The 27,847-nt window shown below is 45.8% G+C and overlaps 1 protein-coding gene across 3 annotated transcripts; it reads right to left on the minus strand.

Moving 5' to 3' along the window:
- Positions 1-242: 242 nt before the first annotated feature.
- On the minus strand, positions 243-27,783 carry DNTTIP1 (deoxynucleotidyltransferase terminal interacting protein 1). 3 transcript variants are annotated; one of them, XM_043553842.1, is made up of 13 exons: positions 27,598-27,783; positions 26,969-27,039; positions 23,948-24,044; positions 16,514-16,612; positions 10,019-10,087; positions 9,701-9,757; positions 9,392-9,450; positions 8,481-8,526; positions 6,192-6,250; positions 6,029-6,089; positions 2,504-2,575; positions 715-770; positions 243-603 (listed from the first exon to the last, which is right to left on the minus strand). In XM_043553842.1, the coding sequence occupies exons 1-13, from the start codon at positions 27,700-27,702 to the stop codon at positions 465-467; spliced, it is 990 nt and encodes a 329-aa protein (XP_043409777.1). In that variant the 5' UTR covers positions 27,703-27,783; the 3' UTR covers positions 243-464. The 3 variants fall into 3 exon arrangements, with proteins under 3 accessions (XP_043409777.1, XP_043409779.1, XP_043409778.1); XM_043553844.1 differs by lacking the exon at positions 27,598-27,783 and adding an exon at positions 27,419-27,440; XM_043553843.1 differs by lacking the exons at positions 243-603; positions 715-770 and adding an exon at positions 1,610-2,197 and having other exon boundaries at positions 27,598-27,761.
- Positions 27,784-27,847: the final 64 nt, after the last annotated feature.

Raw genomic sequence — 27,847 nt, forward strand, 5'->3', positions numbered from 1 at the left:
ACATTCTGGCACTTCGTCTATACCTTAGGGGATGAAGAAATAAGAGAGACAGGGAAGGTTAACAAAGCACATGATGTCCCCAGCCTCGTCTCATAAAGCAGATAATGCCTGGGGCAGTGGGACTTCACTGGGTCTGACCTGGAATGGGGGAGGGTAGCTGGTCATCTTTTCCTGTGCCCCCTTCTTCTAGAGCCCTTGGTAATCCGTCCATCCCTACAATGCAGACCACACAGCAAGCTCACTATGTTTATTACAAACTGTTTAATTGCTTCTTAACCCGATAACTTTACAAATATAGAACCACGTGCCATTCTGGGGGTGCTCTGTAATGAGTCACTACAGACTAGCCCAGGCACAGTTTAATGCCGCTGAGATCCATCCAGGAGCAGTCCCGGCAGTGGCCTCAGCCATGTGGGGGAGGGCCTTGGGAGGAGGGCTGCCAAGTGTGGCCAGGGGACCTGGCTTCAGGTCTGAGGAGGTGCTTCAACAGCACGATGCTCATTCTCTGTCCGTAGTGTCTCCATGTACTTTCGCATCTTCTCAACCATCCAGGAGGGTAGCACAAAGGATTTCAGCTCCTCCAATTTCAGGTCCAGGCATCCTCTGGAACAGACATTGAGGAGAGTTGAAGCAAGGGAGGGTATGGGCCCAGGCTCACCCCAAGGGGCTACTGTGATGGGAGGGGAGAGGCAGGGGACAGATGACTGGTTTTACCTGTAGTCATCACTGGCAGCGAGGTCCCGGATGTCCTCCTCAATGAGGAGGTAGGCCTGAGGCAGGAGCAAAGGAGAGTGGTCACTGCCTTTGATTCAATTCAACTCAACAACACTTGATTAAACATGTGCTTAATGTCAGGGCTGGAGGGGAGAGGGGCATGATTTACAATTTAGGAGGGGAGAGTGAGTAGGGAGAGACTGGGGAACAGCACCGAGACCACCTTTCACACATATAGAAACTTTATGGGTTAGGGAGTGGGACTGGTGACTTATTTATGGCCCTTTCCTCTTAAAAAAGGCCTCTGAGGTAGCTTAAAATGAAATGGCAAGAGAGCTAGCAAAACACATATGGAAACAGGAAATCAGGAGGAGGAAGCCATATGTTAATTCTAAGAACGAAGATAATCTGGTTTTGAACTTCATGGCAAAAGGGAAAGCATGAGAAGCTGCACACACTGCTGTGGTCCTGGGGCCTACGGAACAGCTTTGGCACAATGCCACGGTCTGCAGTGGGAGAGAGCCCTCTCATGAGCTTACCATACAGGGGATGTTATCCGTCACATGAGAAAGTCTTCTGTGAGAGACAGTTCTTTCTGCTCTTATGGTCAGGATTGTGTGTCCCCTGAGGAATCTGTTTTCACCTTATGAGCACTGTGAACTATCTAACAGATGAAGTGTCCTTGAGAAGGGCCTAGAGCTAAATTTGTGAAAACCCATGGAAGTGTGCTGGTTTATCAAGTCAGCAATTAAAAAAAATTTAAAAAAGTCAGCTACTAGTCTTGCAGCGCCTGGGTGGCTCAGTTGGTTGAACATCCGACTCCGGCTCAGGTCATGATCTCATGGTTCGTGAGCTCGAGCTTAGCATCAGGCTTACTTCTCAGTGCAGAGCCTGCTTTGGATCCTCTGTCCCCCTCTCTCTGCCCCTCTCCTGCTCATGCTTTCTCTCTCAAAAATAAAAATTAAAAAAGAAATAAAGCTCGTCTTGCTTATCGCTTAACTTTAGATCCTGTCTTTCCTTTTTCCCATCGATTTCTTATTTATGTTATGTTGCATTTTATGTATCAGTGCTAAGCTCCCTGACATCTTCTTAAACAGGGGGTAGGAATAAGAAGAGTACTAAAAAGAAGATGGTTTTTCCTTGCCAGAAAGGAGATGGCATACTGGCTTGCAAGGCCACGGAGTTCTAACAGGTGCAGTCACAGTGGTGCGACTGAGGCCTCAGGTGGGGGACACTGCATGTGATGAACAAAACCCTGCTACTTTTAGAACACACACAGTGATGATTTTCCCCAAGATTGTTGCTTGATATAAGCTAAGTACTCTTTAAGCAGAGGTGATTCTGGAAAGGGCTGCTAGGTGTGGCAAACAAGTTTTACTGCATGTGCTAACTCCTACTGACAAGAGGTGCTGCCTGGATCACTGTGTTGGGAAGATTCTACAGCTGTGTCTGGTAGAAGAGTGTTGTGATCCACGAGTGCAATCTGTCAATGGGCACATGAGGGGAAAGTAGTGTTAAGTGTGTCTGGAGCTTGACATTTTTAGGCACAGCTAATACAATCCAAATACAAGGGATGATGTGGGAGGCTGAGGGAGTGGTGTGTGGGAAGGGAATCCAGGGATTAAGTCCGACCTTCAGCATGAAGGAATGGGCCCTCTCCACCCTGACAAGTCTCCCTTTCCACATTCGTCAGGCTTTGAGTCTCACTGAGTCTCATGTGGAGGTAGGCCGGAACCCTGGTCCCCGGGCTGGGTGGGTCTCTGACATGGCACATGTGAACAGTGCTTACCATCTTCCCTCCTGTTGCCCGCATGTGATGCTGCTCGGCCAGCCAGTGCTTGTCCTGGGGGTCAGCTGCGTACTGTGAGGGATGAAATCACAGATGTTAGCCTAGTGAGAGGAACTTTTCTCATTCGGTCCCAGAGCCATCTCTCGGTCCCTGAGTAGCTCTTACTAAGAAGACCTCGTCTCAGCCTGGTGGATGTCAGAGGGCTCGCCAACTTCTTCACAGCAAGTAGAGCTGAGCCCAGGAGGCCAGGGGTCGGGACCCCCATACTAGATCTTTAGCACTTCTAATCTCTACCCCTTCCTTTCTCAGAACACAGAACTCTGGCAACTGGTCAGACTGATGACTACTATTCTAGAGCGTAATTCCTCTTTAAAAAATGACCTGAGGTAGTTTACAACACATGTGAATGGTTATGGTGACCATTATTTTCTAAGACAAAAATCAGGACAGGTCAAGCTCTGGGGGAGGCAGAATAGTACTGCGGTGAAGAACCTGGTTTTGGAATTAGGTTTAAATGCTGGCTCCTGCCCCTTAGTAGATGGTGTCAACCTGGGCAGTAATTTCCTTGAGACTCGGTTTCTTCATCCGTGAAATGGTGTTCATACTTACCTCATCGGGTGCTCGGTAAGGATAAATGATATAGTGCATAAAAAGTAGGAAAGATAGTACCTGACACAGTAAGTGCTCAATTAAGGTAGGTTTTATAAGACAGGCACAACGTTTGAGATAGAGACAAAGCAGAGAAACCTGCATCGTTACCACTCTTTGAGTTTAAATACTTATTTCATTTCCCAAGTAACATGAATATTAATCAGAAAATTTAAAAGTATGCACTTTCTGACCCAGCAATCTCACTTCCAGGGATGTATCCTGCAGAATCACTCACACATGTACACAGGCATATTTGGGAAAGCATTGTGTGTAACAGAACTACTGGGAAAAAATGTAAATATCCACTAATAGCGGAGTCATGAAGTAAGTTATGGAATATCTAGTCTATAAGGTCTACACAGCTGTTAGAAATAAAATGAAGGAGACTTAATAACATGGACAAATCTCAGATATTATCCATAGATTCATAGTGGTCAGCATACTTTTTCTTTTTTTTTTTTTTAAAGGGCCAGCTAGTATTTTAAACTTTGCTGGCCACATACATTTTTGTCACGTATCCTTCATTTTTATTTTTTTAAATTACTCTTTAAAAATATAAAAAACCAGAGTTGGACAAAAATAGGCTACAGGTTGGATTTGGCCCCCAAGCCATAGCTGCTGGTCCTGAATGTTAGCTCTGTGGGATACCTGGGTGGCTCAGTCAGTTAAGCATCTGACCCCTCATCTTGGCTCAGGTCATGATCTCACAGTTCGTGGGTTCGAGCTCCAGGTTGGGTTCTGTGCTCACAGCACGGAATTCCTGCTTGGAATTCTCTCTCTCCCTCTTTCCCTGCACCTCTCCTGCACATGTGCTTGTGCACATGCGCACTCTCTCCTTCCCTCAAGAATTAAGAAAGAAAGAAAGAAAGAAAGAAAGAAAGAAAGAAAAGAATGTTAGCTCTGTGAAGGCAAGGAGTTTTTTGTGTCTGTTTTGTTCACTGCTATGTATCAGCACCTTGAGAGTGTTTAGCACTCAATAAATATTTGTTCAATAAATGAATTTTGGGGTAAAAAAAATACAATCAGAGAACACTATGTACTTATTTTTTTTTTAACCTTTATTTTTGAGACAGAGAGAGACAAAGCATGAATGGGGGAGGGTCAGAGAGGGAGAGGGAGACAACACTATGTACTTACCTACATATTATGGCTACTGACATATGTATTGTCAAATCACTAAAGGACACACACACACACACACACACACACTCCCATGTGTGTGCACAGGGCGGGAACTGAAGGATGCTACCATGTTGGTGGTGGTGGTGGCCTCTAGGGGAGGAGACTCCAAATCAAGGGTGAAGGGAAACTTTGTGTTTTGTTCCCTATTAGGTTCTGTATATTGAGTCTTTTTACAATAAGAATGGGGTGATATATTTATAATAAAAAAAAGTTGAAAAGGAAAAAAATTTGAATAATGTGTCAGAAGGACAGAAGAATGGGCAAAAAATTCAATAAGCAGTTTACAGAAGAAATACAAAGGGATGCATCGAAATGATGCTCGTTGTCACTAACAGAATATAAAGTAAAACAACAAAAACATTTTCCCTCCACTTCTTAGATTGGAAAGATTACAGTGAGACATCACACCCACCAGTAATGAGTGCGGATTGGCAGTTTAAGAATGGCGATCTAAGAATCGGGAATGTCTGCTGGTTACAACGAACATTTGCTGAGCCCTTGCTATGTGCCAGGCATTGCTCCGGGAGTTCACTGCACTCTCTCTTAATTCTGCTCATCCTAAAAGGTTGGTTTGTATCATTTTCTTTTTGTAGATGACAAAACAGACTGGGAAATGTGAAGCCACTTGCTCAAGGTCACCTGGCTACTAAGCGGTGGAACCTGGACTGAAACTCTACTCTTAACCACTGTGCTACTGGAGCTCCAAGTAGGTCCCGGAGCACAGACATGGGAGATAATGCTAGAGGGGTTTTAGAAGAGGTGGAGGTTACAGAAGAGTCAGGCAGAGATAAGCCTGGGGGAGGAAGGTCATCAAGCGCAACAGCAGGAGTGAAGGCACTGAAAGGGAAACGAGGTAGCAAGTAGGCATACTGTCCAGGTGCTGAGGAGCCCAGGACGTAAGACTGAAAGACTAGAAGCAAGTCTGCCCATCAGAGAACTTGAACTTGCACAGAATGTAGCACACAGAGCCGTAATTCTGGGACCCCAAAGGAGCCGTGTGGTTCTGGCAAGGAGCGCCAAGCCTTATGCACAGGTGCAAAATCACCTGTCTTCAATACACACGCACTACTATCTTTGTAATATATTTGGATGTTTTGTGACTGAAAAAACATAAATTCATTTAAGGGGGTGAGGGAATTTGTGCCCCTCCCCCATTATTTTCTTAAATAGTAGAGACCAAAGTACCTTTGTTTGAAAAGGATTAGAACTGCTGCCCTGCTTCAATCTCTTTATTTTATAGACAACTGAATAAGGTGGTGGTAAAGAGCTCAAACTTTACCAAAGACAGGCCCGGCCTGGAATCCTGACTCACCACTTATTGGCTGAGTAACTTTGGGCAAGTCACTTAGCCATTCTTTACTTCTGGGTTGTTTTTTGTTTTTTTGTTTTTTTCCCTTTGTAAAACAATATAGCAATCCCTATCTTAAAGGGGATAGTTCCATGAGATAATGTAAGTGCAGCACAAGAAACTGGTACACAATAAGCACACAAAGAAAGTTGCTGTCACTATTGAGATACAGAGTTGTTGAGTAAATTACAAAAGGTAAAGGTTAAGGGCAGAGGGGTGACTAGAACCCAGAAGTCCTGACTCCCAGATCAGTATTTGTTCCAAACTTCTCTGTGCCATCCAGAGCTCCCAACAACCATCTACACACACTGCAAAGGCCTGCCTAACTCCTAGCACTCACCTACCTTAAAGAGGTGCGGGTGCTTGATGTAGATTCTCCCTCTGGTGCCCCCCATCCCCAGGGCCCTGAAAAGGAACAGACGAGTGGTAAGGATTCCAGCAGCTGCAGTCCTAGGAGCAGGCCCCAGAGTTGCCCCCCTCCCTCCGCGCCAAAGCCCTTAAACTTACTTGTTGGCTCGAGATCCCAACACAAAGGTGGTAGATTCATTCAGCCGGGCTGGGTCCCACTATGCAAAAGACAGAGGCGGGTGAGGGTGAGGTGTACCTGCTGGACAGGATGGAAATACTCTTCCTACCATTATCCTCGTCCACTATTCCAAACAGCTGATTCAAGTAACCAAGTACTGACGATATGCTAGACTAAATATTGGGGATAAAGAGATGAGTAAGATACAGTCTGCTCTCCGGGGACCACAGACGTATGTGTAGTAATTATACCACCACGAGACAGGCAGGGGTACAGATGAGGGCCGGGCATGAGGGATGCCAAGGGGGAGAGCAACAGGAAGGGTCCCTTGCAGAGGTAATTCCCAAGTTAATTCTGAAAGGGCGGAGGAGAGGAAGAAAGGGACCAGGATGAATGCGGGAGGGGACAGTGAGCTTGGCATGCTAGAGAAACCATGAGCAATTCTGTTACACCTAAAGGAGAGGGAGCACAGATTAGCAAGTGGCAACTGATGAGACTGGAGAGAGAGGCAGAGAGGGCTTGAGGCCCTGGTATGCTTCTTTTTGTGGGTCTGTACTTTATTCTGTAGGCCATGGGGAGTTACTGAGGCCTCTAAATAGGGAGAGCCAGATTTGCTTTAAAGGCAGCTCACTTGCCCACAATGTGGCTAATGGATTGGAAGTGGCAAGACTGTAGGCAGGGAGCAGTTTAGAGGGTGCTGTCCTAATGTACTTCTGAAAGATGAGGGTCTGAGCTCAGATGGCAGTATGGATGACGAGAAGGGAAGAGGAATGGTGATATATTTGGGAGGTACACTTGTCCAGGACTTGAGGGGATGTAGATGGGAAGGAGGGGGAGAGGGAAAGATGACTCAAGCAGAGAATGTCAAAGAAGGTCTGTGAAGAAAGATTCCGACTGCAATGTGGGATATTTGAAATGCTATGGAAATTCCAGGCAGGGCGTTCTAGCAGGCAGGGTATATAAATTTTACACCAGAAAGAGAGGTGTGGGACAAACAAGGGGGTATGGCAACTTCAGGGCACACTGAGCCCTGAGTACATCATTCACAGAAACTTTGGGTGCAGGAGTGGGCCAGGGAGAGAATTCTGAGGAACGCCCATGTATATGGGTCATTACTGAAGAAGAACTCACGAGAGACAGAAGGGATGTCTGGGGAGGAACAGAAAGATCAGGCAAATGCAGGAGCATTTCAATCAAGGGAGCAGAGTTTAAGACGAAAGGCATGGTCGCCAGTGTGAGAGCAGAGAAGGCCAGTAATACAGGAGGTGGAACCTTTCTTTTCTTTTCTTTCTTTCCTCCTTCTTTCTTTTTAATATTTATTTATTTTTGAGAGACAGAGCACGAGAGGGGCAGAGAGAGAGGGAGACACAGAATCCAAAGCAGGCTCCAGCTGTCAGCTTAGAGCCTGACATGGAGCTCGAACCCATAAATTGCGAGATCATGACCTGAGCCGAAGTCGGATGCTAAACTGACTGGGCCACCCAGGCGCCCCGGAGGTGAAACATTTCTCCACTTGATCTTAGCCAAAAGGCCGAGAAGGAATGGGAGGTGAAACATTTCTACTGGACACAGCCTCAACCAGGACAGAGGAGTCTTCAGGTACCTTACTGGGCTTCCACACATGATTTTATTTGAAGAAAAGATTCTATTCCTAAAAGAGCTTGCAAACAACTGTTCTGGAGGCAACAGAGGCTAATGGTTAAGAGCATAGCCTCTGGTGGCAATGAACCTTGGCTTTGAGACTTGGGTTGACCACTCAGCAGGTATGTGACTCGGAGCATGTCTCTAAGCCTTCACATACATTCAAGGGTATTAAGTATATAAGCTAACTAGATAAAATAGTTCCTTCCCACAAGGTGGTTCACAGGAAAGGAAGCTCAACTACGGAAGCATAACAGAATCTATCTCATAAGATTGTTATAAAGATTAAATGATACTCCTGAAACCAGTATTACACTGTATGTTAACTAACTAGAATTTAAATAAAAACTTGAAAAAAAAAAAGATTAAATGCAACCACATAATCCGTACAAAAGATTTAGTACAGTGCCTGTCACATGTTAAGTATCCCTAGCTCCAATCCCTAGTTAAGACCCTTCTGGGAGGCCAGCGGGGGCGTGGGTGCAGGGCAGGGGTCGGGGAATAGGGGGATGGCTCTGGAATGGCATTCACAAATACCTCACACACTCGCCCCTTCCCTCATGGTGGGCCCAGAGCCTTGACCGAGTCTCCCTGGCATCGTGGTCACTGCCATGCTCACATAATCATACCTTGGGGCCTTCTCGGCGAATTGGTTCACAGGATTTTGGTTTCCATCTGATTGGAAGGAAAGAAGAAAGGTGACTTCTCCGAGGTGAGGCCCAGGACTGGAGCAGAGCCTGCTGGCGGTGGTGGGAGTTCCTCACATACTCTCACTTTGGCCCTGGCTGTCTTTCCTCCTGGTAACCCACAGGAGGAGGTACGAAGGCAAAAAGCCATTCTAGGACTGGCTCTGATGTCACCTAGCCACGCGGACAAGTCCGGGAACCTCTCTGAGCTGCAGTTTTCTCATCTGTGAAAAGGAGAGAACAGCAGCAACTACCCTCCCTCTCGTTTGTGAGCAGTGGGGCTGCTTCGGGAGACCACGCTATGGTACGATGACTTTACTGCTCCGTCTCCTAGACCAGTGGTTTCAAGCTGTCCCCGTTGTTCCCAACCCCACCTGTGCGGCTCTATCAGGCTTCCACGTAAAGTTTTGTTTGAAAGAAAGATTCTGCTGCTTCAAAAAACCGTAGCGCAATTTTGTTCATTATTAGCTGTAGGACCTTGGACAAAAATTCTTTGAGTCTGTCTCCTTACTTGCAAAAGTAACTATACCTTCACTACAGGGTGGCTGTAAGGATGAAAAGGTCAAGTACATAAGGTGTTTAGACCAGTTGTGGCACCTTATGAGCATTTAATATATACTAACAATAAAAACAACTCTGGTATTTAATCAAGCTGGGCTGAACAGTTCTGGGGCAAAAGCAGGATAAAACAGTATCCCCCCTTTGCTGCCTTCTTTCCCCAGCCCTCAAACCAGACTAACCCTCCTCCCTGGTGACTCAAATGCTGGATCTGATCTTGGCAGGCAGAACTCTGGCCTGTCCCCCTCCAGGCCCACTCCCTCCCCGTTCTCACCACACCGCTGGCCCCTACTCACACCATGCCGGCAGCCGCCCGGTCATTTGACAGCATGTGTCCAGGAGGCCGTCCCTTCCTCTGCCGTAAAGAACAGCTGTCAGAGGCCTGACCCTGTGGGAAGCCCTACCCCGTGCCACTGGCAGGTCCAGAGTCACTTGGTGGAGATGGTTTTCCAAAGAGACCAAATGAGAGTGAACAGGGAGAGTAACAGTCTCCAGGGGCCCTGCCTCTTATGCTAGATAGGCTCCACGGTGCACGGAGGAGGCCCTCTACCTTCTTCTGGACTTGTAGGGCCTTTTCCCAGCCAGAAAATGGGGAGATGGTTTACCTTTTTGGGAATGGGGCTTCCTCGATGGGCACATTCTTCTTCTGTCTGTCGGCCACGCTGGAGGAAAATGGAAGGGAGGAGTCAGTGAAAGGCCAGAGCCTGGGAGCTGCAGGTCCCCAGGGGCTGCAGAAGCCAGAGCCTGGGACTACACCCTCCAGCCCCTCCCTGGACCAGGCTTCAGAAGCTCTCCCAATGATGCTATTTGGACCTGGTCCTACAAACAGGTAACACGTGGAACCTCCCTGGGCCCACAGAGTTCACCTGCCTCCCAGCCTCATCGGTCTCCCCATGCAACACCCCAGACACAGTGAGTCTGACCTTTATCCCTGGAAGTTCATGGGTCAATCTGGGTATTACTTTTTCTCCATCTGAAAACAGTAGTTTAGCCTGAAGGGAAAAGACCAAGGTGTTAACAGTTATTATTTTGGTGGATAACAGCTAGGTTAAAACTCCAAACTGGGTTGAAAATTTTTCATGATCAGTACAAAGGCACCCCAAGATATACATATAAACAGAGACCTATTTTTTAAAATACTTAAGTACGGTTGACCCTTTGAATTGTGTAGGTCTACTTACACACAGATTTTTCCCAATAAAAACAGTACAGTACTGTAAATGTATTTTCCTTATGATTTTCTCAATAACATTTCCTTTTCTTTAGCTTATTTTATTGTTAAGAATACAGTATATAAAACATACAACATACAAAATGTGTTCATCAACTGCTGATGTTATTGGTAAGGTTTCAGTCAACATAAAGGTGTTAGTAGTTAAGTTTTTGGAGTCAAAGTTTATAATATGTGGGGGCGTCTGACTGGCTCAGTTGGTAGAGTGTGGGACTCTTGATCTCAGGGTAGTGAGTTCGAGCTCATGTTGGGTGCAGAGATTACTTAAAATTTTTTTAAAAAAATGTTTTATCTATTTTTGCAAAGAAAGAGAGAGAGGGACAGAGAACAGGAGTGGGGGAGGGGCAGAGAGAGGGGAACACAGAAGATCTGAAGCTGGATCCACGTTGACAGCAGAGAGCCCATGTGGGGCTCGAACTCACAAGCTGTGAGATCATGACCTGAGCCGAAGTCGGATGTTTAACCGACTGAGCCACTCAGGTGCCCTGAGATTACTTCTAAAAACAAGTTTATACGTGCATTTTCTACCACAAGAAATTGGCGCCTCTCATCCCTGCCTGTTCAAGGGTCAACTGTAATTAATGATCATTGATGAAAAATTAGAAAACTATGTAAAAAAAAAAAGAATCAAACTTGAAATTTCCCATATGCACAGGCTACTGTTAATATTTCAATGTAAATTCCTCATTACTCTTTTCCTTGTAAATATATACTATATATTTTTCCTAACTAAATGCATTAATATAATACATATTACTTCATAAGCCACTGCTTTTCATTTAATAAATATTTGGCACCAAGTATAGACGTGCTGGGGACATAGTAGTAAATAGCACCTGCAAAGTCCCTGCTCTTGTGGAGCTCACACTCTGTGGGCAATCTGGAAATAAGGAAATCAACAAACATACAAACAAGGTAATTTCAGATCATGATAAATGCTCTGGAGAAAAAAAGTCCAGGCAGATGTGACAGACAATTAGCAGAGGGGAGGCTGTTCGGAGAAGGCAGCCTTCTGGGCTGGGCAGGAGGAGGAGGAGGAGGAGGAGGAGGAGGAGGAGGGAGAGGGGGAGGAGGAAGAGGAAGCAGCAGTTAGAAGAAAAGCTGAGGGGAAGCATGTCAGCAGCAGGGAGGAGTGCAAGAGCACCAAGGTGGGAACAGACTTGGCCTGTGTGAAGAAAAAGATGGCCTGGCAAATAACGGGCAGAGGAGAGAGGGGTGAGTGAGGAGCCCTATAGTCATGTGAACACCTGTGTTCATGTGAGCGGTATTTGACAGGCCTGGGCACTCCCCACTTCTGGAAACTCTTTCCTACAGGCTCCTGTGGCCACACTTCCCTGGTTTTCCTCCTACTTGTGTGGCCACTCTCTCTCAGCCTTTTCTGCTGGCTCATCTTCCGCAATCTGGTTCATTCTATCTTCTTCCATTTGGTATTCTATCTACTCTCATCACATTCACAGCTCCACTTAACATCTATAAAGTGACGACACCATAATTTAAAAAATTTTTTTTGAGTAGAGTTGACACACAATGTTGACTATGATTTTTTCTCTTCAGCTGTGGCTTCTCCTTTGAACTACAGATTTATACAACAGTCTGTCTGATGTCTATGCGCTGAGGTCCCCAAATCTGCTAAGTCTGAACTCATGACCTTCTCCTCCAAACGCTGTAGTGTAGGGTGCATAAGTCTCCGTGTGAAATTATGTGCATATTTTGTGGTAATTTAATTCACACCTGTCTGCCCTAACCAGGCTGTCAGTTTTATGAGAGCAGGAACCCTGCCTGTTCATTTGCCATTTGTTCCTTTGTTTCCTCATTCATTCATTCATTCACTCACTCACTCGCTCACTCACGCAATCACTCAACACTTCGTGTACACATATTACGAGTCATAGTCTCAGGCTGGGAATACTGCAGTGGACAAGATCAGGCCTCAACTCTTGCAAAGCTCAAGCTTTTAGCAGAGGTGGGGGTGGAAAGGGAGACAGGAAGTAGGTGCACGAACTATTAATAATTTCATATTGAAATAAATGGTAGAAATAAACAAGTAAGGTGACAGAGATTAACTGGAGGTGAGGAAAGGAGTGAGATGGGGTGCTACTTTAGATGGAGTGGCCAGGAAAGGCCTCTCTGATGAGGCAATATTTGAGCCAAAGCTGAAGAAAAGGAGGCACCTATATAAAGAGTTGAGGATAGAACATGCTGGGCAGTGAGAACAGCAGGTGCCAAGGTGCCGAGCTTGGTGTACTGGAGAAGCAGAAAGGACTCCAGTACAGCTAGAAGACGGCCAGCGAGGGAGTGGTGGGATGAGATGAAGTTAATGGAGCTAGTGCAGGTAGGGAGGGCTCTGTGGATCATGTTAAGGCATCAGGGTTTTACTCTGCCTGTGGTGGGAAGTCACTGGGCTTTAAAGAGGAGAGCAACGCAATCTGGTTCATCTTTAAAGAGAAAGGTCTGGCTGCCGTGAGAGTGGACCGGAAGAAGGCAAGGGGGGAGGCAGCTCCGGGCTCAGATACACATTTGAGAATCATCAGCAGTTAAACTGCTTCAAAGCCACAGGACTGGAGGGAATCACCTAGAATGAGAGTGAGCCGCAGAAGAGAAGGGGTCTGAGGACTGAACTCACGAACGCACCAATGGTTAAGAGGGCAGGCAGAGAAGGTGAGCTGGTCCAGGAAGCCGAGGAGGAGCGGACGCAAAGTCAAGGCACTGGAGAGGAGTGTTCGAAGAAACATGAAATGACCCCCTGGCACAAACGCTACCAAGAAGTAAACTGAGGACACTTCGGGTCCAGAGGATCTGACAACATGGAGGTTACTGGGGACCCTGACATGGGAGGGGTTTTGGTGAAGTGGTGAGGAATGGCACCGAAACAAAGTGAGTGAAAGAATGAACAGCAGGTGCAAAGTGGAGCCAGTGACAGCCTCCTTTCCCAAAGTCTAGCTGTAAGAGGGAACAGCGTGGCAGCTGAAGGAGACTGTGGGTTCAAGGTGGTCTGTTTTTGTTCCTCACTGCACTCCCCGTGCCCCCATGAGCGAACACACATAGGTGAAAACATACATAGGGAGAAGAAGAAAATGCACCAAAATGTTAATATGAGTTACTGCTGGTAGGGAGATCAGGAGGAATTTTAGTTTTCTTCCTCATAATTTATTGTGTCTAATTTTAACATAAACCAGCAGCAGGTAACATTTACTGAGTCTTTGTTGCTGAATAAATGTTTTAAAAGTACCACCACATTTAAACCTCACAACAATCCTATGAGGTAGCACCTCTCTACTCACTTTGCAGATGAGAAAATGGAGATTCAGTGAGGTGAGGTAACTTGCCTGAAGTCACACAGTGAGTCCAGCCAGCACTCATGTCTGGATGGTGTAAATCAAGAAAAAGCCTGCCTTCTTAACTACTATGCCAAATTGTTAATGGATGTATATTACTTGCATAAATAGAATGAACAAATAAAAACAACTGCTGTGCAAAACAAAATGAAGGACACAAAAAATGCAAGGCAACGGGCTATAGCTAAGATCAGCCATTTCTCCCTAAGAAATCGCCATAAAGGGATATCTAAGGAGATTAGGGAACATGACTGAGATGGTAAATGTCGGTAACAGAAGTGCAAGCAGGCAAATCAAGTCTTAACCCAAACAAACTAAAAACCCTACTCTAATTGTATCATGTCCAATGTGAAGAATCTTTGCATGTAATGAAGTTCTGCATGCAGTTTAGACAAGGGGACCCCAAAGAACTTCCGAGTACCTGGCCACCAAAAATTAGGTTCTGTTGTAAGGCAGTTGCGTATTACATTTACTATTTTTTTTAAAATGTTTTTAATGTTTATTCAGTTTTTGAGACAGAGAGAGAGAGCATGAGCAGGGGAGGGGCAGAGAGAGAGGCAGACAGAATCTGAAGCAGGCTCCAGGCTCTGAGATGTCAGCACAGAGACCGAGGTGGGCTCAAACTCACAAACCGTGAGATCATGAGCTGAGCTGAAGTCGGATACTTAACCGACTGAGCCACCCAGGCGCCCCTTACATTTATTATTTTTATTTTTTAAAGATTTTATTATTTTTTAAAGTAATCTCTACACCCAACGTGGGGCTTGAACCCATAACCCCAAGATCAAGACTCGCACACTCTACTGACTGAGCCAGCCAGGGGTCCCTAAGGCAGGCGAGTGTTATAATTATGAATAGAACTCCCATGTATTTAATATCTAGTATGTTCTGTGTCAGTAGTGTATGTATATTTTCTCATTTAATCCTTACAGCAAACCTTGGGGGTAGGGGGGTGGGATTCTTACTCCTAATTTTAGGAATAAGGAAACTGAGGAACAGAAAGGTCAAAAGACTTGTTCAAAGTTTCTTGATTCGTCTAGTTTCAAGATGGACTTTGGGCTTTCTACCTTCCTGTGCTCGAATTCCTGTGCTCTGATCATATACCTTCTGTTCCACATGCTAGCTTCCCAGTCCCATCAATCCCAGCAAGGGGGGACTCCACAAGGTGGACATGGGGATTCAGGAGACTGGAAAGGTGAAACCATTCGTGGAGTACAGACTATGCCCAGTTCACTTTAATCTCATCTTTCATGGGGACTCAGGCATAGTTTCACACATTTCCCTTCCAATCTCCTCATGGCAGCCAGAGTGATCTTTCAAAATGCAAATCTCATTAGGCGGCTCTTTTGCTTAAAACACCATAGTACAATTCAGTTTGCAGTGCTCTGCTTGATTTGGCCTCTGCTTACCCTTCCGACCTCATCAAGTATTTTCTCCACCCTCTGAAAATCAGCAACCCTGCCCGCTTTCCGTCCCTTAGATGTACTCCGCTCCCTTACCTTGTAGCGTACTCTCTCATTGCCTCCCACACTCACAGCACTTAGAACAGTTTGTTATCCTAGGTCTATTGTATGATTACTGGAGTAACATCAGGGATCTGGGGGTAAGGACTATGTCCATCTGGCACAGTGCTGTCGGGGCGTGGCACAGAAATGGCACACAGTGGGCTCTCAATACATATTACCTGAAGTGAGAAATAAACTCAAAAAAAGCATTCTAGGGGGCACCTGGGTGGCTTACGTGGTTAAACGTCCGACTTCGGCTTAGGTCATGAACTCATGGTTTGAGAGTTCAAGCCCCACATCAGGCTCTGAGCCTGCTTGGGATTCTCCCTCTCTCTCTGCCCCTCCCCCCCCCCCCAAATAAATCAACTTAAAAAGAAAAAAGCATTCTGGGATGCAACTGAGACTGAAGGTTTATTAATTTAATCTTGTTTCAGTTCAAACTTATAGTAATGTTAGCAAACTGCCAGGTTTTATTACCAGCAGACGTTACAACTGATTATAATATACTACAGACCCAGAGTGAATTAATGAATTGGCCTCCTGGGAGTTTGGCTAGCTTAAATGTGACAGACCATGAGAAGCAGATCAGCTTTCACTGCACTGGTGGATGGAATCTTGTCCTCTCGAGGCTGAGGCTCCAGCCCTGGTCTCGCTCTTTTCTGAGGCTGTGCCTGAGCAGCTGGCCAGCCAAGCACCCAGAAGACATCACTCTCTCATGTCTGAGAATCATCCTCACACGACTAAGCTGAAACTAGCCTCTGTGCCTCTGAGTATGAAAACATTTCCATCTCTGATACCTAGTGGTTTCACAGTCGAGCACAAAATCCGGGTGATGCTGACAATTCCTATTAGTAAGAACAGCTGACACATGCAAACAGGTTCACTTCTATCTTGGGAACACAGCCATATTTATAGACCTGATGTCATGCCTCCTGACCACACCCTGAGAGGCAGAAAGGGTGACAGTCTCCATGATGCCAAAAGGGGCTATAACTACTTGAAGAGTTAAGTCACCAAGTATTTGCAGAGGTGAGACAGTCCTTAGTTATTCTAACTCTTGCTTATTCTGAACCACAGTTTCTTCTTCTGTAAACTAGGGATTAAAATACGCCTTCTGGGATGTCAATGAACTAATACACGTGAAAGTATCTATCACAGACCCTGGCACATGGGAGCCACTTCCCTCCTCTCTGCCAGCAGCAGCTCTAAGCCCTAGATGGATATTAGTGGCTCGTCAGGCACCACACCCCCCGCTCCCCCAAATACCATGAACGAAGTGATCACATTTCTTAATAGAGCCCCGAGGACTAACCCTGTGCCTACATCTCTTGCCCCCTTTGGTCTCACCTGCTCCAGGCAGCTCCGACAGGCCTCCTGGATCAGCTGCTCTGCGTCCACTTCTTCCCCCACATTGTCTCTCACATTCAGTGCTGCCTTCTGGAAGAACTAGGGGGAAGCAGAACAGAGGACAAGGTCAGAAGACCTGCTAATTTGCATCAACTTGAAGGAAATGGAATATAAAAGAGAAGCTTTTGTCTTACCCTTATACAGAAGGGAAAAGGGATTATGAATGTGGCTTTGAGATCAGACAGATTTATTTATTAAAAAAAATTTTTTTAAAAATGTTTATTTATTTTTGAGACAGAGGGAGACAGAGCGTGAGTGGGGGAGGGGCAGACAGAGGGGGAGACACAGAATCCGAAACAGGTTCCAGGCTCTGAGCTGTCAGCACAGAGCCCGATGCGGGGTTCGAACTCACGAACCACGAGATCATGACCTGAGCCAAAGTTGTACGCTTAACCGACTGAGCCACTCAGGAGCTCCGAGATCAGACAGATTTAGAGTCAAATCCCAGGTTCCTCACTTTATTCTCTCTTAAGGAGGGTAATAACCATGGAGATGCCCAAAGGATGGTCATTACAGCATTAATGTGTAAGCAGTACAAAACCAAAGAATAACTTAAATGTCCAATTATTGCTCAAATAAATCGTGGTATATCCATACCAGGAAGTAGTGTGCAAATATTAAAAACCACAGTAAGGAAAGGGGCGCCTGAGTGGCTCAGCCAGTTAAATGTGTTGACTCTTGGTTTCAGCTCAGGTCATGATCTCATGGTGGTGAGTTTGAGCCCCACATCGGGCTCTGTACTGACAATGTGGAGCCTGCTTGGGATTCTCTCTCAGGGACCCTCTCTCTGCCTCTCCCCTGCTCACGCTGTCTCTTCTCTCTCAAAATAAATATATAAACTTAAAAAAGAAAAAAAAGGGGGCGCCTGGGTGGCGCAGTCGGTTAAGCGTCCGACTTCAGCCAGGTCACAATCTCGCGATCCGTGAGTTCGAGCCCCGCGTCAGGCTCTGGGCTGGTGGCTCAGAGCCTGGAGCTTGTTTCCAATTCTGTGTCTCCCTCTCTCTCTTCCCCTCCTCCGTTCATGCTCTGTCTCTCTCTGTCCCCCCAAAAATAAATAAACGTTGAAAAAAAAATTAAAAAAAAAAAAAGAAAAAAAAGATTCTCTCTCTCTCTCCCCCACTCTGTTCCCCTCTACTGCTCACTGTTTCTAAAATTAAAAAAACAATCCCTTTCCTTTCCTTTTGAGAAAGAGAGCAAACGGGAGGGGCAGAGAGAAAGAGAGGGAAACAGAATCGGAAGCAGGCCCCAGGCTCTGAGCTGTCAACACAGAGCCTGATGCGGGGCTCAAACTCATGAACCATGAGATCATGACCTGAGCCGAAGTGAGACGCTTAACCAACTGAGCCACCCAGGCGCCCCGAGAATATATTTTTGACATGACAAGGCATTCAAGACATATTGCTAAGTGAAGGAAGCAAGGCATCAAACAGTTTCGTACAGAGTGAGTCTATTTATGTAAAACAGCATAAAGCAAACACAGACAAAAGAACTGTAAAAATTTTATTAAAGTAACAGTGGTGATATTATGGATGACTGTTTTCTTTTTTCTTTTTTTTTTTTTTTGCTTATCTATAGTCTCTCAATTTTTACAATGTACCTGTATTACTTTGTATAGGAAAAGAGGAACAGCCCAGGCCAGGAAAGATGCCGAGCGTAGAAGGTCCTCACTGAATTTTTTGCCCTATCTGAAAGAAATGTGTGGGATGGACAGCATGAGACCTGGCCAGGGCCCCAGGACACCAGAAGTCCCAATCAGCTGGGGAAAGGGAAGGCAGAAGGTTCCTCTATGGGGGAAGAGGGAGAGCTGGAGCCTGAAAACACTGAGGGACAGGTGATGAGCGGCCTCAGATGGAGTCACTGAGAACACATTCACAGTGATTTGTGTCCTAAAAGAGTGTTACAGAAAAATGCTGGCATCTATAATCACTGCTCCTACTGTGGCAATGTACTTTCTTTCTTTTCTTCTTTTTTTTAATTTTAAGTAGGCTTGGGGCACCTGGGTGGCTCAGTCAGTTGAGCGTCCGACTTCAGGTCACGATCTCGCAATTCATGAGCCCTGCGTTGGGCTCTTTGCTGACAGCTCAGAGCCTGGAGCCTGCTTCAGATTCTGTGATTCCCTCTCTCTCTGCCCCTCCCCCACTTGCACTCTGCCTCTGTCTCTCAAAAATGAATGTTAAAAAAATTTTTTTTTAAATTTTAAGTAGGCTCCGTGCCCCCCAACTTGGGGGCCTTGAGATTAAGAGTCATGTGCTCTACTGAGTCAGCCAGGCACCCTCAAGGAGATATACTTTCATTTTATTTTATTTAAAATAACTCTTGAAAAATGAATCTATCAGTATCTGTATTCAGCTATTTTTTTTTTTTTTAATGTCGGTGTATTTTTGAGAGACAGAAAATGAGCAGGGGAGGGGCAGAGAGAGAGGGAGACACAGAATTCGAAGAAGGCTCCAGCCTCTGAGCTGTCAGCACAGAGCCCGATGCTGGGCTCGAACCCATGAACCATGAGATCATGACCTGAGCCAAAGTTGGGTGCTTAACCGACTGAATCACCCAGATGCCCCCCCCCCCCCTGCTTTTTAAGTTTATTTTATTTATTTTGAGAGACAGAGAACAGGAGGGAGAGAAAATCCTAAGCAGTCTCCACACTGTCAGCATGGAGTCTATGTGGGGCTCAAAATCATCAATGGTGAGATCATGACCTGAGCTGAAATCAAGAGTCAGATGCTTAACCAACTGAGTTACCCAGGCACCCACATTTTATATTTTGCAAGGCCAAATGCCTGATATTATTAATGTCCAGCCAAGGAAAAGAGTGAGAAAGTGTGGATTAGAAATCTCACGAGATGAAGAGGAAAATTCTTCAGGCCAAATTAAATGAATGGTCACAGTTTCACTTTAGAACAAAACCCTAAGAACTAGAGATTAATGCTGGTATTCAGTGTTGAGTATTGGCTAAGTGAAAGCTAGTTAAAACAGTCTGGATTCTTTACAGCCAGCAGGGGAGATGGCAGTGTGATGAATATACAGGGGTGACTGTAAGTGATCTCTGGACCTGAGAATGAAATTTGGTCCTGAATAAGGTGTTCGCAAATGCTGCTGGGAGAAATACAAAATTGTACGACCTTCTGGAGAGAAATTTTTCTCGGGGCAAAAAATGTTTTCCTTTCTATCCACCAATTCCATCGCTAGAAATTTATCCTCCAGAAAAACTCTCACAAGCGAATAAAGATGTACACTCAAAGATGTACACAGTGTAGCACTGTTTGTAATAGACAAAAATTTGAAATAATCTGAATGTTCTTGAGACTATCTAGTTGTGGTACATCCATACAATATACTATTCTGCAACTATTATAAAAGAATCAGGGTGGGGCACCTGGGTGGCTCAGTTGGGTTAGGCAGCCGCCGACTTGATTTTGGCTCAGGTCATGATCACATGGTTCGTGGGATTTCACCTCGCTGACAGTGAGGAGCCTGCCTGGGATTCTCTCTCTCCCTCTCAAAATAAATAAATAAACTTAAAAAAAAAAAAGTATCAGGGCGACAGGGCGCCTGGCTGACTCAGGCAGTAGAGCACGTGACTCTTGACCTCAGGGTCGTGAGTTCAAGACCCAAGGTAGGCACTGGGATTACTTAAAAAAAAGAAAAAAAGAAAAAGAATCAGGGTGAGCTATTATGTACTGACCTAAAACCAGGACCAAATTATATTGTTAAATGAAAATACTGAGTTGCAGAAGAGTGTGTGTAAAATGATGCCACGTAGTTTTTGAACATAGGTGTGCGCGTGCGCGCACACATGCGCGCGCGCACACACACACACACACACACACACACACACACAAATAAGTATGGGAGACTACGTAGTCCCTGTTAACAGTTTGGTATCTCTGGGAGGTTTAAGTGACTTTAGGTTTTTACTTTTCAAAATATTTGTATTATTTTTCCCCCAATATTTTCTTATGAAAAACTTCAAACGTAAAATTGAAACAATTATTCAATCAGTGACTAGCTAACATCTACCACGTGGAGTCTATAATTAACATTTTGTTACATTTGCTATAACATATCTATTTATTCATCCCTTTGTCCATCCATCAATCTATTTTATGAACTATATTATTAGGCTATTTCTTTTAAAAAGAGGGATGCATTTAGTCATCACACAAATCAATAACGATGAACAGATGAACAATGTCTCAGATAAGATCAGTCATGGCTAGAAGTTACTACCCTAAACATTTTTAAAACAATGGATAGACAGAAGAGGTCAATCAACAGTGTGAACTTATCTGAAGCAGTGATATAATCAAGTCTCTTATCTGAAAACAAGGGTGATAAGGAGATATACATTTTTTAAGTTTATTAATTTATTTTGTGAGACAGAGAGCACGAGGTGGGGGAGAAGCAGAGAGAGAGAGGGAGAGAGAGAATGGGGGGGGGCAGGGGGTAGAGCAGAAAGAGAGGAAGAGAAAGAATTCCAAGCAGGCTCTGTGCTGTTAGCCCAGAACTGGATGTGGGGCTCGATAACACAAACCATGAGATCGTGACCCGAGCTGAAATCAAGAGTTGGACGCTTAACCGACTAAACCACCCAAGTGCCCCAATAGGGAGGTATCTCGACAGACTACATGAAGGGAGCACAGAGCCACAAATTGTGTTCATCCAGCATTTGTCCAGGAGAGAAAGTTCTTGAATCACGGTATCCACTATTGGGAAATGATAAGGAAAGGGCTTTGGAGACCGGCAATCCTAGACTGACTCCTGGCCTAGCCTTTTCCTAGTGGATTAACCTCTTTACTTCTGCATATGTAAACGTGTGCAGGCATGAGAATACATGGTGCATTCTGTAACATGCAATATTTAGGGGTAGTAATAACCGGGTATATGGGGAGGTGTGGCTGGGGTCTGATCACAGTGGGCCATATATGCCATGTTAAGGAATCTCGATTTCACCCAGAAGGCAATGGAAAGTCACCGAGGGATTTTAAATAGGGAAGCGACACCCTTAGATGTACACCTTAGATGTCACTGGCAGCTGTATGGAAGGTGAGTTGAAAGAGCAGCAGTTACAGCTAGAGCCTGGGTGAGAGAAGATGAAAGCCTGAACCAAGGCAGAGGCAAGGAAGAAGACGGGTGATGAAGGCATGTGTGACGGATGATGAAGTGGAAGGTACAGGACTCCGTGACTGGATGGGGAAGGTGAAGGAAAGGCAGAGTTCTTGGTTTCCAGTTTCTAACTGAATGGTAGTCCCATTCAAACTTCACACTGAGCTCCAAAACTGAGCTCCCGATTCCCTCGCTCGTTCCTGCTTTCCTCATAGCAAGTCAGTGGCAATGCTATTTTTATAGCTGCCCAGGGCAGATAACTCAGAAATTGTTTACTTCTGCTCTTTTACCCCGCACATCTGAATTGCCAGCAAATCTTGCTGGCACCTTTAAAATACACATTAGAACAGAACAGAACAAAACAAAACAAAACAAAACAAAACAAAACAAAATAAAATAAAATAAAATAAAATACACACAGAATCTGGGGTGCCTGGGTGGCTCAGTCAGTTAAGCATCTGACTTGATTTCGGCTCAGGTCACAGTCTCGTGGTTTGTGGGATTAAGCCCCACGTTGGGCTCTGTGCTGACACAGCTAAGCCTGCTTGGGATTCTCTCTCCCTCTGTGCCCCCACCTTCCTCACCCCCCACTCATGCACAAGCATGTGTGTGCGCTCATGGGCTCTCTCTCAAAATAAATAAAAACTTTAAAAAAATGCACATGGAATCTGACTCCCAACACCTTTACTGTTAACACTCAAGCCACTATCATCTCAAACCTCCTAACTGGTCCTCCTGCAGCTGCTTCTTTTCACATCAGAGTGACCCTTTAAAAATATTCAGATCAGGGGTGTCTGGGTGGTTCAGTCGGTTAAGCATCTGACTTCAGCTCCGGTCACGATCTCATCGTTTGTGAGTTCGAGCCCTGCGTCGGGCTCTGTGCTGACAGCTCAGAGCCTGGAACTTGCTTCAGATTCTGTGTCTCCCTCTCGCTCTGCCCCTCCCTTGGCTCACACTCTGTGTCTCCCTGTTTCTCAATAATAAACATTAAAAAAATTAAAAAAAAATTCAGATAAGTACTCTGCTCAAAACTCTCCAAGAGCTTCTATTTTACTCAGAGTAAACCCCAAAGTCCTTACTGTGGCCTCAAAGGTTCTGCATGAAAGGGGCCCCTATTTCCTCTCTGATTACCTCTCATTACCCTCCTACTGGCTCAGTTGGTTCTAGCCACACAGGCAACTTTGTTGCTCTTTTTTTTTTCAAAGTTTTATTTAAGTAATGTCTACACCCAACATGGAGCTTGAACTCATGACCCCGAGATCAAGAGTTGCCAGCCAGCCTTCTCTTCTGAGCCAGCCAGGGGCCCTGACTTTGTTGCTTTGAATGTGCCAAGCACACTAGTGCCTCAGGGATTTTGCCCTTGTTCCCTCTACCTGGACTGCTTTTCCCTGATGTGTCCACATAGCTTGTATTTTCCTCACTTTATTCAAGTCTCTGCTCACGTGTGGCTTTCCTAGATATACTCTATGAACTAGAACTGCTCCCCACTGGTCACTCTCCCCCTTCTCTCTGGTGTTCCTAATGCAGTACATATCAGTTTAAAGAGAACAAGGACACTGTCATTTTGGTCATTGCTACATCCTCAGTGCCTTGAACAGTGCCTGCTATTATGGTGGGTTCTCAGTAAATACTTCTCGAATGATTAAACAAATACAAGAAAAGGAAAAGGTTTAGGAAGAAAAACAGTTCAGTTCTGAATATGTTGAGTTTGAAATATCTATGGGACAATCAGGTAGAGTCATGTAGACGTTTATTTATAGGTCTAGAAAGGAATTTTTAAAATTTTAATTAATTTAGAGATCGGGGGGTGTGGGGGAGGAGCAGAGAAACAGGGAGACAGAGAATCCCAAGCAGGCTCTGCACCATCAGGCACCATCAGTGCGGAGCCTGACGTGAGGCTTGAACTCATGAACCATGAGATCATGACCTAAGCCAAAACCAAGAGTTACATGCTTAACCAAATGAACCACCCAGGTGCCCCAAAAGGAATTTTAAATAATAATAATGGTGATACTACTAAACAAATAAAAACACTTGTTCGAAGCACAGTGCTGAGCACATTACACTTAAATCATTTTATGCTCATAATGACTTGACAAAGAGGTATTCAAATTACCCCCCAAAGAGGGGAGAAAAGTTCTCAGGGATTCAGAATGGGAAACCTTTACACATCTGTGCACTAGAGAGAGCCAGAGGGATTGTGATGCAGGAAAGACCTGTCCGTGAATCTTTGTCCTTCTTAATTTTTTACTGCTGTGTCCCTCTCACCTTCATGTACTTGTTGAAGACAGTCTGGATCTCCTCATTGATGCTAGGCTGGAGAACAGCTCGGAGGAGGTCCATGGAGATAGCAGGATCTGTGAAACTGCATTCAGGAGGGAGACATAGTTAGGGATCATGTCCCAAACATATCTTTCCTGGTCTGCTCAGCCAATTATTGACACAAACTCCTTTATTTATTTATTAAAAAAAATTTTTTTTAATGTTTATTTATTTCTGAGACAGAGCATGAGTGAGGGAGGGACAGAGAGAGAGGGAGACACAGAATCAGAAGCAGGCTCCAGGCTCTGAGCTGTCAGTGCAGAGCCTGACGCGGGGCTCGAACCCACGAACCATGAGATCATGACCTGAGCTGAAGTTGGACACTCAACCGACTGAGCCACCCAGGTGCCCCTATGTTTATTTATTCTTGAGACAGAGACAGAGCATGAACAGGGGAGGGGCACAGAGAGAGGGAGACACAGAATCCGAAATAGGCTCTAGGCTCTGAGCTGTCAGCACAGAGCCTGATGCGGGGCTCGAACCCACAGACCATGAGATCACGACCTGAGCTGAAGTTGAACGCTCAACCAACTGAGCCACCCAGGCGCCCCTGACACAAACTCCTTTAATGAGAATAATAGATAGCTTCTACTGAAAACAAGCTATGTGCCCAGATGTAGTATGTACTACATAGATGTATGGCTTTATTCCATTTTCATAATAACCTGTGAAATGAGCATTACTTTTCTAAAAAAATTAATTAAAAAAAATTTTTTTTTTCAACGTTTATTTATTTTTGGGACAGAGAGAGACACAGGATGAACGGGGGAGGGGCAGAGAGAGAGAGGGAGACACAGAATCAGAAACAGGCTCCAGGCTCTGAGCCATCAGCCCAGAGCCTGACGCGGGGCTCGAACTCACAGACCGCGAGATCGTGACCTGGCTGAAGTTGGACGCTTAACCAACTGCGCCACCAAGGCGCCCCTTAAAAAAATTAATTTTTTAATTTACACCCAAGTTAGTTAGCACATAGTGCAACAATGATTTCAGGAGTAGGTTCCTTAATGCCCCTTACCCATTTAGCCCATCCCTCTTCCCACAACCCCTCCAGCAACCCTGTTTGCTCTCTATATTTAAGAGTCTCTTATGTTTTGTCCCCCTTCCTGTTTTTATATTATTTTTGCTTCCCTTCCCTTACTTTCATCTGTTTTGTATCTTAAATCCCTCATATGATATTTGTCTTTCTCTGACTAATTTCACTTGGCATAATACCCTCTAGTTCCATCCACGTAGTTGCAAAAGATTTCATTCTTTTTTACTGCTGAGTAATACTCCATTGTGTTTGTGTGTATGTGTATGCATATATATATACCGCATCTTCTTTATCCATTTATCCATCGATGGATATTTGAGCTCTTTCTATACTTTGGCTATTGTTGATAGTACTGCTATAAACATTGGGGTGCATGCGCCCCTTTGAAACAGCACACCTGTATCCCTTGGATAAATGCCTAGTAGTGCAATTGCTGGGTCATGGGGTAGTTCTATTTTTAATTTTTTGAGGAACCTCCATACTGTTTTCCAGAGTGGCTGCACCAGTTTGCATTCCCACCAGCAGTGCAAAAGAGATCCTCTTTCTCCGCATCCTCGACAACATCTGTTGTTGTCTGAGTTGTTAATGTAAGCCATTCTGACAGGTGTGAGGTGGTATCTCATTGTGGTTTTGATTTGTATTTCCCTGATGATGAGTGATGTGGCGCATTTTTTCATGTGTCGATTGGCCATCTGGATGTCTTCTTTGGAGAAGACATTCATGTCTTTTGCCCATGAGATGAGCATTCTTTTTCTTTTTTTTAATGTTTTATTTATTTTTGACAGAGACAGAGCACGAGCGGGGGAGGGGCAGAGAGAGAGGGAGACACAGAATCCGAACCAGGCTCCAGGCTCTGAGCTGTCAGCACAGAGCCTGACGGAGGGCTCGAACTCACAGACAGCAAGATCATGACCTGAGCCCAAGTCAGACGCTCAACCTACTGAGCCACCCAGATGCCCCGAAATGAGCATTATTCTTAAAGTGTTTTATGAAATACAAAATCTATATGCTTTAACAAATAGTTTTTTTTTTTTTTAATTTTTTTTTCCCCCAACGTTTATTTATTTTTTTGGGGACAGAGAGAGACAGAGCATGAAGGGGGGAGGGGCAGAGAGAGAGGGAGACACAGAATCGGAAACAGGCTCCAGGCTCTGAGCCATCAGCCCAGAGCCTGACGTGGGGCTCGAACTCAAGGACCGCGAGATCATGACCTGGCTGAAGTCGGACGCTTAACCGACTGCGCCTCCCAGGCGCCCCACTTTAACAAATAGTTTTAGTGAACATCCATTTAATCACTACCCAAGTCAAGAAATATAATCCACATCCTATAGGCCTATCTTGTACTCTCTCCCTTCACGGAGATAAATACTACTAGCCCCACTTTTTTCTGAACCTCCATGCTATTCTTTCTTTTTAGCAGTATATTTATTAAATTTTTTTAATGTTTATTTATTTTTGAGAGAGAGAGAGAGAGAGAGAGAGAGAGAGAGAGAGAGAGAGTGTAGGGGACGGGCAGAGACAGAGGCACAGAATCCAAAGCAAGCTCTACGCTCCGAGCTGTCAGCACACAGCCCAATGAGGGGCTGGAACCCATGAACTATGAGATCATGACCTGAGCCGAAGTTGGACGCTTAACCGACTAGGCCACCCAGGCGTCCCTCTGGATCTCTTTATAGCCCTCAACCACAGAGCCAGTGAGTGTTAGGGATCTTAGGCACGGTTGAATCCATGTCTACCCCTCATTTGGTACATCAGTTCAGAGGAGACAATGATTCAACCAAGGTCACACAGAGTTACAGAATCTTAGTCTCCTCTTTCTTAGTCCAGTGCTCTTTCCAATAGCTCATTATCTCTTCTCAGCTCGGTGCAGTGGGGACCCCAAAGGTGCCATCCAAGCCAATGCCTGGGAGGTAAATACGCAAGACCAGCCTTACCTTGTCGTCATCTGTGAGCGGCGGCCCCTTCGCTGCACCTGCCGGTGCTTTATCATTATGTTCCAAGGGTTCTGTGGGGACCAAGGGAACGGGTGTCACTGAGGTCCATGACACTGGGGTGGAGGGTGGAGATGAACTTAAACGTAAACATCCCCGCTTCTCTGGGACGGGGTTGGCGGGAGGGCAGTGGTTGAAAGGCCCCGCCCGGGAGGAGGAACTGAAGAAAAGTTTCCTGCCTCGAAAGGTCCCAACCCCACCTTTTCTGGAAGGGCAGGAGGAAGGTAACCAGTGTTTACCGAGGGGCTGGCTACTCTGGGGCAGGTGGTGTGCTGGGCGCTTTCCTCGTACTTACACCCCATCCCCACAACTTTATGAGGCAGGCACTAATCATCTCCATTTTACAGAAGAAGAAACTGGAGCTCAGGGGTTGGCAGGACTTGCTCACGTCACCTAGCTAGGAAGGCGGCATCAGAATTTGAATCCAGGTCGTTGGACTGCGAAAACACCAACTCCCTGGGCAGCAGCACCAGCCGCCGCGTTCTCTCACCCGCGGGCCAGGGTCCCGGGAGCCCGAGGCCCAGCCGGCCCGAGCCCAGGCCCAGCCCCGGCCTCCCCGGGGGCGCCCTCACCGTGAGAACCAGCTGCCCCGCTGCGCCCGCGTCGCCCAGGTCGGGGCCGCCCCGCTCTGCCCCGCTGGGTCCCCGCGGCTGCTCGGCGTCGCCAGTGGCCCCCATGGCTCCCCCGGCCCCCACAACTTCAGACCGACTCTACCACCGGCCGGAAAGTGGCCTCGTGACGTCATTGCAGCGCGCCGTTCGCCGGCCCGGAAGCGCGCCGCGGGGAGCTGCGGCGTTTCCATGGGAACCAAACGGCTGCGTC

The sequence above is a fragment of the Prionailurus bengalensis genome, chromosome A3 (genome assembly GCF_016509475.1).
Source record: "Prionailurus bengalensis isolate Pbe53 chromosome A3, Fcat_Pben_1.1_paternal_pri, whole genome shotgun sequence".
In the NCBI taxonomy this organism is placed as follows: Eukaryota; Metazoa; Chordata; class Mammalia; order Carnivora; family Felidae; genus Prionailurus; species Prionailurus bengalensis.